Source organism: Tachypleus tridentatus, chromosome 6, assembly GCF_004210375.1.
Source record: "Tachypleus tridentatus isolate NWPU-2018 chromosome 6, ASM421037v1, whole genome shotgun sequence".
In the NCBI taxonomy this organism is placed as follows: Eukaryota; Metazoa; Arthropoda; class Merostomata; order Xiphosura; family Limulidae; genus Tachypleus; species Tachypleus tridentatus.
This window is the reverse complement of record NC_134830.1, coordinates 33,773,193-33,787,039: the sequence shown is the minus strand read 5'-3', so window position 1 is coordinate 33,787,039 and position 13,847 is coordinate 33,773,193. Positions and strand designations below refer to the sequence as shown.

The following is a 13,847-nucleotide window of genomic DNA, read 5'->3' as shown; positions in this document are numbered from 1 at the left end:
TACCCTTAAAATGTATTTCCAACAGGTACTTACCTCTGCTCACAATTTCCACTCTTCCTTCCCACGTTCCTCTAGTATTGGCATCTTCTGCTAAACTTCAAAGTAATAGTACAGTAGAGAAGCGTAAATGAAGTCGTGTCATATGGATGTGTCCTATACGTTTTGGTGAGGAAGTTGTGCATGATGATTTTATGAGAGACATGTTGCTTTGCTTATTTTTAGCATTGGAAAATTATAACTTTAGTTTTAGGAAATAAGACCAATTCAGAGACTATGGCATGTACCTGTGATATTAATTTAACTGTTGTTTGTAAGACTTCAGTAAAATATTTGATATTTTTCCATCTTAAGGACAAAATATTTAACCATATTATTAAAAATATCTAACTGTGACTTTAAAAAATCATATAATTTGATTTACTGCCCTTATTTTCATTGTGAAATTTCCAAAATATTTGGATACTTATTTTGAATATGAAATTGGAAATACTTTCTTTTGTCTTAGAACATTGTCTTTTTATTGTTGATTAGAAAGTTTACTTTATATACACAATCATTTCAACTAAATTGATACTTGTTAACTTATTTCTTTTAGTACTTTATTTTGTCAATTGCATACAAATCTTAAAAAAACAAGGTATAACAGATTTGTGAGTGATATATAATCTGATCTGTCACAGATTTGTCAGGCAGGCTAGATAACTGTATTTTTACTCAATATTCTTGCTTGAAAGCACTAAATATCTGATATATTTTATTTTCATTAAATAGTAAATTATTTTACTTTTTTATCTTGTTTCACTATTATAACAGTAATCAATAAATAAGGATGTAAATTATTGGAATATTTTGTTCTCATAAGCTGTTCTGACTAAACTTATAAACTTATTTGATGTTCTATCATAGAAGAAACTTTCTGTAACTTTAAAATAAATATAATTTAATATGAAGATATTTTATAGAATTTCTGACAAAGCTGTAAATAATCCCCATATTGCTGTTTTTTTCCATTGATATTTTGGTTCTTCTACACAAGAGCTGTATGTAATTACTTTTCTTAAGAACTACAGATTACTTCTCACATATTTTTATTCAAATTACACTAATGTAAATAGTGTTTCTTTATGGTTTTTTAGTTCATCATTTATGAGGTTATAAAAGGATGTACTAATTAAATCAATGAAAGAGAGAAAGAAAGTGAGAAATCACATGAGAAATAAAAATTTTACAATTATGTTCTCAAATGATAATAATTATTTAGAAAATACAAACCTATGCTTTGGATATGCAGAAAAATTTTACAAGTTGACATGATAAATGTATTGTTTACAAGCAAGATTTCCAGAGTTGTGCAGAAATATATATATTGAACACTTGTTTCATTTGTCTTTATTAATGTTACAAAATGACAAATATTCCAATTCTAAAATATTTTTGAGTAACAAAATTGATGAAATAGAGATAGGATTATTATTTTCACTTAATTTTTTTCAAATTTGTTATGCAGGTGTCCTTTCAACACCTCAACAGTTTGAATAATAGTTAATGTAACTAGATTTACGTTGAATTTTAAGAAGGTATCTTAAACTTTTGTTTATCACCTATATTCCTTTATGCAATTGCAGTGTTTTAGTGTTATACAATTGGAAAGAAAAATAAATAAATCTTTCTGAAGTATAATATGAAGTTAATATAATATTAATATACTTTTTATTTGTTCAAAAATGTTTATGATTGACAAATTACAAATATATGTAATTTGAACTTTCTGTGTTTGTATAGATGACATAAAGAACCTGAGATTATAATGTTTGGTACATTTTCAGATATAGTTATTCAGCTGTCCACTTTGCTCTCTGTCATATATACAGTGGAGATATCAATTTGCCTAAAGGTGCTAATATTGCAGAGTTAGCCCAGTTGTCTGATATGTTGGGTCTTGATAGCTTAAAGGAAGTGGTGATATTCCACCTGAAGATGAATTATTGTCACTTCTTTCACAGAGTTAGTATTGTATTATGTGTAAAATTATCATAAAACTAATGCTGTATCTTTATGTATCTGTAATTAACAGCTGAATCAGAAGTAGATGAGATTTTGTATATGTAAATAGTGGCAAGTCTAGTGTTAGAATCATATAACTTTAATAAGAGCAATGACCAAAATAGACATTTTCATTTTTATTTGCTTATCCAGCATGTCCATCATTATACCCACTTCCCACTTCTGTGACATGACTTACTTAATTATAACAATACTTTTCTTTATCTGCACAAATTATTCATCATTAGTATTATTTTGTAGCAAGTCCAATAATTTTCTCAAACATGACTTCTGTGTAGCTAATTTAAAAAAAACAAAATTGTATAATATTATAAACTATTTATTTGTTAGTCTTAATAGTTACAGTTAGCAAATAATGTTTTGAAAAATTGGATCATATTGCATTTTTATTTACTGGGGCCCTTTATACAACCATTACTAGCCTTTAAATGTTGTGATTTTGGATGTTGAACACAATTCAATTGCCAATATTCTCATATTTTTGTTATTTTCAATCACATTTTAAGAAGTAATTTGTGATTAGAAAGGTACAGCGTGTGTGAATATGCCTTTATGCAAATAACTGTTAATCCAGAGCTCTGTACCATTGGTATATAAATTGGAAGAATATCAAGTAAAATGTAATGTAATAATACATTATTTGAGTATAAAACTAATTCCTTATTTAAGAATATAAAATTAATTTTAAACTTATCAAAGGATTATTAGCTGCTCAATAACTCTTCACATATTAGTTGTGAAAACTATATTGCAATATGAACAATGTAAATGGTAACTCACCTCTAAAATTAAATCAGTAAAAAATGCAAGTGACTAATTAATTTTGAAGCCAAGTAAGTTTACTTGCTTGAGGTATTAAACCAAAGGTTCATAGTTCCTGGACATTTGGGAACTGTGAATGCATGATAAAAATGATGGTCAAACCCAATTGTTCAGTCAGACAGAGTTAGTTGAAACGTTGACTGATTTGTTCCTTCAAGTCTAATCCTGGTATGGTCTTGTGGTTTGGACAATTGACCAGTGATATCTGGGCTCCTTGTTTGAATCTTATTATTGAATGTGCTCAACCTTTCAGCCAAGTAGGCATTATACTAGCTTTTCGTCCATCAAAACTCAGTTTTGATTCATGAAAATCTTTGGGAAACAAAATTAATATAAATGATGTGACTGTAATCTGATTTAGGAGTTTTTACAAGAAACATTTTCAAGACAATTGTAATCTTACATTATTAATTAAGAAATGAACAAAAATTTATAACAAAACTATGTGAATATATATATATATATAAGAAAAAAACACAATTCATTAGTTAAATTAAAATCTATCTACAAAACACAATCAGTTTGTCTAAAGTAACCTCTCTGAATTATAATTGTGAGATTTGCATTTGAGATTATTATTTACTTGTATGTATTACCATGGAAGCATTTTATACTTTTTGTTTTATTTACAAAAAATAAAATATGTTCATATTTAAAAATAAACATGAACAGATATAATGAATATCTACAGCAAATATTAGATGAAAACTTTCTCCAAGTAAATATTTGATCCTGAAATTTGCATTAGTTTAAATATGCTAGTTAATTTAATATTAGTATTTCTCTTTTGTTAATACTGATTCTTATGTTCATTTGTTTTCTATATTTCATTTTACATTCAGGGTGATAGGTATTACTTATGTTTGATTTAAACACAAGAAATGTTAGAACATGTGAATGAGCCATGAAGTGTAATTTTTGTTTTTTTAAATAAAATTAGAAGTGTTCAAACATGTACAAGTCATTCAAGTGTAATTATTGCAGTGTCAAGATCAAATATATGTGTATGTCTATGTATGTATGTATGTGTGCATGTCTGTGTGTCTATATATATAGACAGTCAGTGTATATATATATATATATAAATTGTCAGTGTATTCATTGAGGCATGTAATATATAAATTATAAATATTTATTTTTATTTATTTTTTTTTGAGTAGCCTTGTAACCAGTGTATCAATGGAGTAGTAGAATGTTTGTCTCTAACAAAATCATGTGGACTACAGGAGTTACAGAACAAATCCATTCGTTGGATGGGCAAATACTTCACTCGGATATGGACACACAAAGCTTTTGCTATGCTTTCTAATGAATTTCAGGAAAAGTGTTATCAGAGTGCTCTGCAGAATTTGGTATGTGTGTATTATGTAATAAAAGTACTGTTAAAATATGAACACATAGGAATATCTTATTGGCATGTAATAAATTTCCAAAGAAATATTGCTATATTGTGTTTTATCTCTATGAATGTTTATGTCTCTCTGCAGAGCCATACTGGTTTTTTTATTATTTTTCTTCTTACAAGCACTTTTCAGTTAACTGTTTCTTCATTTCTTGACAGATTGACTTGAAACTTGGTAGGATTATACCTTGGTCCAATGTACCCAGACTCTTTTCATGGGATAAATTCAAATTCTAAAAAATGTATATTATAGACTCTTGTGTGATTTACAGCAGTTACAATGAAAATTGGTGAAAATATAAATTTTCATGCATCTAACATTTTGACAAACTAGAAAGTTGGATTTACTCATTTTGAGTCTTAGAGGGATTAGAGCTCTCAGAAAGCAAAGTTTTAGGGTTTTTTACATTTGAGTTAACAAGGTTAAATAAACTCAAAATTTTAGTATTTTTTAGTCAGTTACTATGTCATATCTTGAACAATTCATGTGTGATTTAGTACATAGATATTCTGTTACAGATCTCAAACAGGAATATTGACAATTTTAGAAGTTTTGCCTCTTGCTCAATTTTTCTTCTAGGAAAGTACAACTTGAGATTTTCATGAACCGTTTATGTATATTTTAAACAACTTACATGAGATTTGGTGCAAAGGTACCTTCTTGTGCTTCCCAAATTCTGATGCAAAAGGTTTTTTAATTTTTCTGGTTTCAAAATTGACTATTTTGGGATTACATTGCAGAGACGTATTTTGTCACAGATGTTGGTTTCTTGAATTGTTTTATTACTTCATTGTTTTTAAAATATATGAAGTACACTTTAACAATCTCTTACAGAACATTAACTGCAGTGCTCTTTAGAACTTTTAATGCTGTTTGTTGGCTTCACAAAACAAAGATAATCAAAGTACAGAAATAGTATTAAAGTTTTATCATTTATTTGATTGTTTCGACAGTGGGAATGAGTGATCAAAATAAGACTCAGTAATTATTTTAAGCGTAATTGTTTGAGTTTTTTATAGAAGCATGTAAATAGAATAAAATTCATTGTAACAGAAATCTATATAAGAAGCATTACAATTGATATAGCTAACTTTGGTAAGTTTGTGTATATTTGTATTTGTTTGTGTTTTTTATTGTAACAAACTAATCATAAGGAAGAGTTATATAAAATTTACTATATTTCCAGACAGTTGAGACTTCTGTAGAAATGCTCCTCAGTTGTGACAGGCTACTTGCTTCACTGCCTCGTATTAAGTGGGCTGAACCAGTTTATGGTCTTGTGACACGTTTAATTCAGAATTGTATTCATTTCATAGCTGTAAAATTTGATAAAGTTGTCACCAGTGATGGCTTTCTGGCTTTGGGAAAGGTGAGTTGTTGATTTTTTGTGATTTTTTGATGTCATTATGATAGAGTAAACAGTTAATGAAAATCAAATTATATTTATAGATAAAGCAGAGAAATTTATGCATATTCTCAGTGCTACTTGTTTAAGGATTAGATACTTTATTGTTTTGAAATAATCTCAGAAATAGAAAGGTCAATAAAATATAGTTATTTGTAGTCTTTCAGTAAAAAGGCTTAGAATCCAACTTGATGATGTTTCAGGGTCAGAGTTGGAATGTCACAGCTATAGAAGACAATATCCTGTCAGCAGTTGAGCAATTGACCCCAGACATTGCCTGTCGGACATATGTCCAGTTGGGTCAACTCCTCCCCATGGCAGAGACACAGGGCTCCCAAGAATTAGGGGACTGGACAGAGGTTAGGAGCAGTATACTGTTAATAGTATTGAAGTGGACAATAATGAAGTGTTGACTTTTTTTTTTCAGTTGCTTCAGTTGTTCATTTTATAACTTATAATAATTTATATTCACATGTTGAAGCAATAACAACTGTCAGATACCATTATAAATGAAATCTCAACAATTAGAAATATCATTTAAATAATCCAGGTGAACCACTATAATTAAATCAAATAAATGTACTAAAATAAATATTTTTTTCTTTCCTTCTTTCTGTCTGTTTTCAATAAGACATGATACATTTTGAAAACTTTTTTAACGAAAATCTTACTCAAAATAATATTTTGAGATAGTGGAAAAACATTCAATAGAAAGGAAATACTAAAATACAAAGTATTTTATTTACAACAATACCAGCCCGGCATGGCCAAGCGTGTAAAGGCGTGTGACTCGTAATCTGAGGGTTGCGGGTTTGCATCCCGTCGTCAAACATTTCAGCCGTGCGTTTATAGTGTGACGGTCAATCCCACTATTCATTGGTAAAAAGAGTAGCCCAAGAGTTGGTGGTGGGTGGTGATGACTAGTTGCCTTCCCTCTAGTCTTACACTGCTAAATTAGGGACGGCTAGCACAGATAGCCCTCGAGTAGCTTTGTGCAAAATTCAAAACAAACAAATACAACAATAGACAGAATTGGATACAGTTATAGATAAGTAACTTATTTATTTGTCACTTTCAATTAAGACAGTATGTAATCCATTATCTTTTTAACAGTTTGAATTTCATATTTTTAGGTTTCCACACTTATTATCATTGACACAGCTAGGTCTAGCAATACAAATACATACTTCCACATTTTATACTAGTTTTCCTGCAGGATAGCTACTTTAACAGCTAAAAATGGGTAATATTTTAAAGTTTAATGTATAAAATAGCATGTGCATTAGAAAAGGCAGGAATTGTAGATTTTCCTTGTCATTTAAAAGAAAAAAAATCAGATTCTAATTAAATCAAATTGGAAGTGTGAATTACTATTAGGGTAACTTTGAAGATATTATTGAAGAGAGAGAGTGCTGGAATGATCAAGGCCAGTACCATATTTCTCCCTAATATAATGGTAATAATGTTGTATTAGCAATGGATGCTTGGTGCAAGGAAAAAAAAAAGAGTACACAATAATCATTAATAGTGAAGTGAAAGTGGTTGCTGCCACCCTTTTGCTTCCATACCTCTGGTTTTTCAAATTAGGGTTGGCAGCAGTGTTATCTGAACTGTATACTGATAAATGTGTTGCAGTTGGACTTTATAATTCCAGGGAAAAGAGATTGTGCTTTGATATTGCTAAAACCTTGTAACATATATATCAAATCAGTCATCAAGTCATGTTTTATTTGCTAATTATTTTGTTTAATGCTAAGGTTTTACATATTTTTTATAGTTATTTTCAAGTTACTAATAATATTTAGTGGGTGCTACTATTTCAGTTTAAAGTGGTTTTGTGTTGACAGAATTTTCTAGAACTGCTGCATCGACTCCAAAGACAGAGTGAACGTTACCTGATTCACCATGCAAACCACGTGATCCATTGCACAAGTTGGAATCTTCTAGCTCCAGAGGTTCAAAAAAAAATTAGAGATTGTAAGTTTTTTTTCTCAGTTTCAGATTTATAATATTCAGGATTATTTTCTATTAACTAAAAAAGTTTCATATTCCAGCATGCTTCTGTTTATTCTTTTAATTTTTTTATATTTTTAATTTCTACTTTTTGTAGTAGGTAAAACTTCATAATTTGCCAAACAAAGATTTATATGTATAATGAAAATTGTTTTATACAGCGAAAATAATATCTTCAGGTATACCTGAGGAAGGAAAACCAATTTTCTGTTGAAACATGTAGTATGATCTCTGAATAAACTAATTTTTCTTATGCTTATAAACTGCTGTTTGTAAATTAACTTTTGTCTTAACATGATGTTTTTCTCTACACAAGTGTGTTAGACTTTGCATATTCAATTTAAAATGACAACCATTGTACAATAAGTTAGAAAATAAAATATATATTCAGAAGTAAAACTGTTAACAGACAATCAGAAGCTGGTTTTAAAGTTAAAACTTAACTCTGTTTTGCTTAGTTTAAAACTGTGGTTTTAAACTAGTAATGTATCTTTTCCACTTTTTGATGGTCTTACAAGTTTCTTATACAACATTTTCAATATCTTGACTCTTTCCTATTACTTGATAGGGACTGGCATATGAAACAAAATGTTAAATGAACCATGAAGTTAACTAGACTTTGTCTTATTTTGATCCAAAACTTACCTAACTTCTTCATTGTTTCTTCATCTGGAGTATTAGAAGAAACAAAAATGTCATCATTTCTGAAAACTTGGAATACTTTCAGAAGAACACAATCTACCCAGTACAGAATAAGAATATGTATAATTCCCCTTATTTTTTACTTGAAAGTAATTAGTCCTTTAGAATTTATTTATGTAAAGTGATTTAGCATTTATTGTAATGTTTAAGATAATTCTGAAAATTAAATAAGTTTTTGATTTACTTTTCAGCTGCTGTTATAATATTTGAATTTGAGAAGCCAACAGCACCACCACCACGTTTATCTAGTTTACAAAAAGTAAGTATTCAAAAATATTTTAGAATAAGAGGAAAGTTTATCATATTTTGTATTAAGTCATCTATTTATATAAAAACAAATATTTGCAAGCATTCTTTTATAAGTTCTTTGCAATTTTATTTACAGTATTAAGTACTGGTATGTTAAACATTTAGTCCTGCAAGAGACAATATCTAATGTTAAGAAGTGATGTCCCTTGTTACTGAAGGTTATGAAATATACTTTTCTTTCCTTTTTTTTTGCAACCACACGTAACTTTTATTAAGATTTTAAACAAATTGGAAATGCATTTAGATTTAAAAAATATAAATTGCTTTTACTTGAAAGAGATACAAAAAATAGAACATGATCTCTGATGTGTGGCATTTTTATAAGTATACTTTTTATAAGTGGTATACTAAACCTTGTTGAATTTCACACATAGAGGTAAGTCAAAATAATGTTTTTAATTTTATATGTACATTTTGAAAGAAAAAAATTTAATTACTTTATGAATATCTCAGAATTCCACTGTAATTTATCAGGGTTACTAACTAAACTTGGACACAAATACGTGTCCAAGAAATTGTTTTTTTGAACATTTTTCACTTGCCCCTTCCTTCTGATATTGGAGACAATTTTGGGAAATTCCCACCTTCAAGAGGCTGAGAAAACCATGTGGGGGGAATTTTGGGGCATTTGATGAATTTGTGATAGAATGAACAGGTATACATAAGCAAGTATTTTCAAAAATGTAAGAGTATGGCCACTGTGTTTGATTCATTATATATAGTTATATCTCAGCAAATAGAAAAGGTAAGAGGTTGTTATTTTATATTTTGTCAGTATCAGAAATCTAAGAGACTTTAGACTTTGTATTTGAATATCACTAATATCTAATTTGGACCAAAGGTGCATTACAACATGTCACGTGATGCACAAAATCAGTATTTAGGAATTTTTTAATGTATACTTTTGAAGTAAGAAATTAATAATATGTAGTGTTAAAATTTGAATTATATTGTAGTTTGATACCATGCTTAATAACATGCGTTCATAAAATTGTAGTTCAGTAAAATTTTGAATGCAAGTCTACAAACATGATGGCATACCTTTTCTCTCACTGCTGACCATAGGAAAACCTGTAGTGCTAGGGTTAAACTGTATATATTGGGCTTTGATTTAAAATTCTTGCAATTTTAATTATTTTTTGTAATCTTTAAACTTGGTATAAAATTTTATGTTAATTCGTGTTTGTTTTTTATGGACAGAAAGTTAAGAAGAATCAAGAGGATTATATTTTGGATTCGGAAAGTAAATGTGCTACTTTTCCTATTAAGAATAAAAACAGCAAGTTGAATAGTGAGTCTAAACAGGGTAAAAAACAGTCTCATGGTCAGGAAGTCACAGTAGCCTCTGGTAAAAAATCTGATGATAAAATAAACCAAAACTGTAGTCAGAAAATCTCTGTCAAAACAATCCCAGGAAACTCCACATGTAAATGTGCAACAGCTCCCTCTAGTATTAGCCAAGAGGTGACCAAAGTCCAAAAGAAAAACAAAGACGAAGATTCTGGAACTTCGCCAGATGTTTCTATAACCACTTCTTCAAAGTCAGTGGAAGCTTGTGATCTTTGTTCTGACAACCATTCTGACCCAACTATGTCTGATAAAAGTAGGAAGTCCAGAGAAAGAAATGAGTCATTAAAAGGTTGGTTCACAAATATCTATCTAACAGCTTATTTTGTCCAAGTTGTGCAAGTATGACAGTTATTGATTTATGTAAGTTATTTACAAACAATTGTTAGTGTATCCCTTTTTGTTTTCAGTTAATCCTGAGGTTCATCCAAAGTCCAAGAGTAACGTTACTTCTCCTGTAAAAGACTCCTCCTTTATAAAATCTCATAAAGTAAATGATGACAAACAGATGAGTTCACATGATCAGCAGGCAAAAGTTAGAAGCACTTCTCTCTCTCAATTCCCCACAAAAACAGAAGGTACTTCTTCTTTACCTGGAGTAAAAAACAGTCAGGTTGCTAAAGTTTCTCCTTTTACAGTAAAGTCAGACATCATACCTCAAAGTTCAGATAGTTGTGACAAAACTTTTCTTTCAGAAGCAAGGTCCATAGAAGTACTAACCAAAAGTATTTCCCCAGTATCCTCAGATGAATTTGGGAGTGGTGAGATAAACAAAGATCTTATGTCAGAAATTGATGTGGAATCTTCCTTGGTCAGCCACTGTCTCCAAGAGGCAGAGTTGCTAGAGCAAAAGCTGCAACGAAAGTTGCAAAACCAGCAGAATTCATTAGGTCATGATAAGACAAGAAAACGTAGTGAGAGACCTATTATAAATGTTGATGCTCCTGCATCATCTCAGAGACATCCAACAAAGCCTCAAAGAAGGGCCCCAGTCAAAGCAAGTGGTGAACTATCAAATCGTAGAAGTTTATCTTCTGCAGTAGGAGCAACAGCTCGTAGTAAATCAGTTGTCCCTCATACTCCACGCACTGAGCTTCAGAGAAAGAAATCTCTCTCTTCCAGAATATCACGTTCAACTGAGAGATATATAGCCCACTCTTTTGAACATGGAAGATCAGTAGGCCCACTCCATCACTCACCTTCTTCCTCCCGAATCACCAGCTCCTCAGGTTCAGGATTACATTGTAAAACAGTGAGCAGAGAAAATATACGACATAGCAGTTCTGTATCCAAATAACTGTTTGTTTTCATGGTAAACAATATATTTCTTATAGTTGTATTTAAATTATAAAACTTACTCTTAACTTTTCATGTAATAATTACTCTAATTAATAATAACTTCTGATCAAAGTAAGCTAGCTACCTAGATCAAGATTGTAATTAAATATTTACACATAGCTAATTAAATATAATGTTCAAACTGTAGTGCTCATAATGATTAAAATGCATTGTTTCATCAGGTAGGCAGACTCACTGTTAATATTTTTGGCCTTTTAAAACAGTTGCTTTCAAATGGTAAGCTGTGGCAAGGTAATCCTATATTCAAGTATTTCTTCACAAACTAGATATAAATCTCTATTGCCCTCTTTATGCTAGTTCAAGAATCTGTGTTGAGAAACATCTGTTTTGTAAAATTTGACAAAGTAAAATAAAATAAAACTTATTACTTCCATCATACCCGCACACATGCATAATTTACGTGAATAGCTGTGGTATTTAGACCTTCATACAGCAATTGACTAAAAATGTTTAATATTTAAACAGAAAGTATCTGTTCACACACACATGCAAGACAGAAAACTAATTATGTAAAGTATACATCTCTGAAACCCTTAAATAAGATTAGTATATTTACTTTACAAAAGGTATATGGCATACCTGTTAATGATATTCCCCCTAATTTTGTGCAATACTAGTTTTTGTTTTTATTTAAAAAAGGATATTTTTATTCCATCAACCCCATTGGATCATCAAACTGCTTTTCAATGCTACCAGTTGGTTATTTGGCTTCAGGTTTATTGACGGCCAGGGTCAATAAAGTCGTCATCTTGTTGGTCCTTTTCACCATCACTGAGGATGTGCATAGCTGGAATAATAGAGTGTGTAGCATATGGTTAGTTGTTGTGCAACTTAGAGGGAACACTATGCAGAGGAGCACTACACTGTTTGAATAGTAGTTTTTGGAATAAATGTCAGCATATTTGTTTTAAAATGATTTTTATGCAGTATAAAAATGTACAATTCAAGTATTATGTTATATAAATAACTATTTCATGCCCTCCAGTAATTCACCAGTAGGTTTGAAGGCTCATCAGTACTAAAAACCAGGTTTCAATAATTATGGTAAATATGGCTGAGATAGCTCATTGTGTAATTTTGCACATAACAACAAACAAAGTGTTACTTAGAATTTTCCACTACAGTATAGTTTTAATTATATTAATAAATGCATACCCTGTAATAGTAAATTAGTTGGTGTAAAGTATTGTCATGTACACTTGAACTTTAGTTATTAGAAACCATTTTCACTAAATCATAATCCAACTAGACAAATAATTGTAATTTAGAAGTGTTTAATTACTTTAAACATGAGGTGCAATGACTTTGACTATATATATATATATATGTGTGTGTGTGTGTGTGTGTGTGTGTGTGTGTGTGTGTGTGTGTGTGTGTGTGTGTGTGTGTGTGTGTGTGTGAACTGTCCAGTTATTACAATTTGCCCTCTATGCATCATAAAAGAATTTTCCATTAATTCGTACACATATATATATGTGTGTGTGTGCATGCGTGCTTGTTTACCAAATATAATTATAGTAGAGAAAATTGTTTGGAGGAAAAAATCATTTTATCACTTAACAAATGTGAAAACTTGTGTGATAAAATACGATTTTTATGTAAGTTTAAAAACAACCAATTTGTTTTGATAAATATTTCTGAAAAAAATTTTTATGTATTCTGAATAATTCTGTGTCAGTTTTAGAAGAAAATTATTGGCATATTTTTTAAGTATTTTTCTTATGTTTTAAATGATCTGTAAATTTATTACTGAGATTTTTCTAATGTCTTTATTTATGTAACTTTTTAATATTATTTATAACTTCGAAGTGAATTTTGCTATTAATAATGATTTTATTAAATCATTTGATGTTTTAAAGTTGTGTATCATTTATAAGATGCTCTGATTTTTTGTTCAGACCTTCTTCTCTCTCTCTCTTCTTTTTTTTTTAATATAGTGCCATTTGGTTTTTATTATCTGTGCCATTTGAAAATTAGTATTAAAATGATTGTTTCATTATTTGATTATTAGCATACTATTAATAAATGATCAAAAGTACAATTATATTAAATGCGTTGATTTAGTTTGCATTGGACATAGTATATCAGAAATTCTTGTTTCATTTTCAGACTAAAAGACTGTTTGCCAATGATATGAGAGTGCATAAAGAATTGAAAAAAACTATATTAAAATTGTCTTTTTTTAATTTTCAGCCATCACTTTATACTGCTATATATTTACTTCTACTTTTGATAATTGTTTAATAGTGAATTAGTTATTTTGAGTATATTAAGTGTACTTTGTTTTACTGTTTCTGAAAGTGTGATTTTAATGCGTGTTTCCATGTTTTATACAAAACATGACACAGCCAGTTTTAAATATATATAAATTATTCTGATAAGAGTAACAACCGTAGAAATATGCACACTTTCTTGTTCTTGTC

General features: G+C 29.6%; 1 protein-coding gene across 3 annotated transcripts in view; it reads left to right on the top strand.

The window, feature by feature from the left end:
- LOC143252213 (uncharacterized) overlaps positions 1 to 13,645 on the top strand; it is a 35,829-nt gene extending 22,184 nt beyond the window's left edge. For 2 of the 3 annotated variants that reach the window (XM_076503991.1, XM_076503993.1), the window contains exons 6-13: positions 1,827 to 2,004; positions 4,047 to 4,238; positions 5,476 to 5,658; positions 5,898 to 6,053; positions 7,542 to 7,671; positions 8,601 to 8,668; positions 9,919 to 10,357; positions 10,476 to 12,775. In XM_076503991.1, the coding sequence (XP_076360106.1) occupies positions 1,827 to 2,004; positions 4,047 to 4,238; positions 5,476 to 5,658; positions 5,898 to 6,053; positions 7,542 to 7,671; positions 8,601 to 8,668; positions 9,919 to 10,357; positions 10,476 to 11,362 (2,233 nt within the window). In that variant the 3' untranslated portion in view covers positions 11,363 to 12,775. Of the gene's footprint in view, positions 1 to 1,826; positions 2,005 to 4,046; positions 4,239 to 5,475; positions 5,659 to 5,897; positions 6,054 to 7,541; positions 7,672 to 8,600; positions 8,669 to 9,918; positions 10,358 to 10,475; positions 12,776 to 13,533 lie in introns of those variants that run through there. The other variant, XM_076503992.1, reaches the window with a different exon arrangement.
- Positions 13,646 to 13,847: the final 202 nt, after the last annotated feature.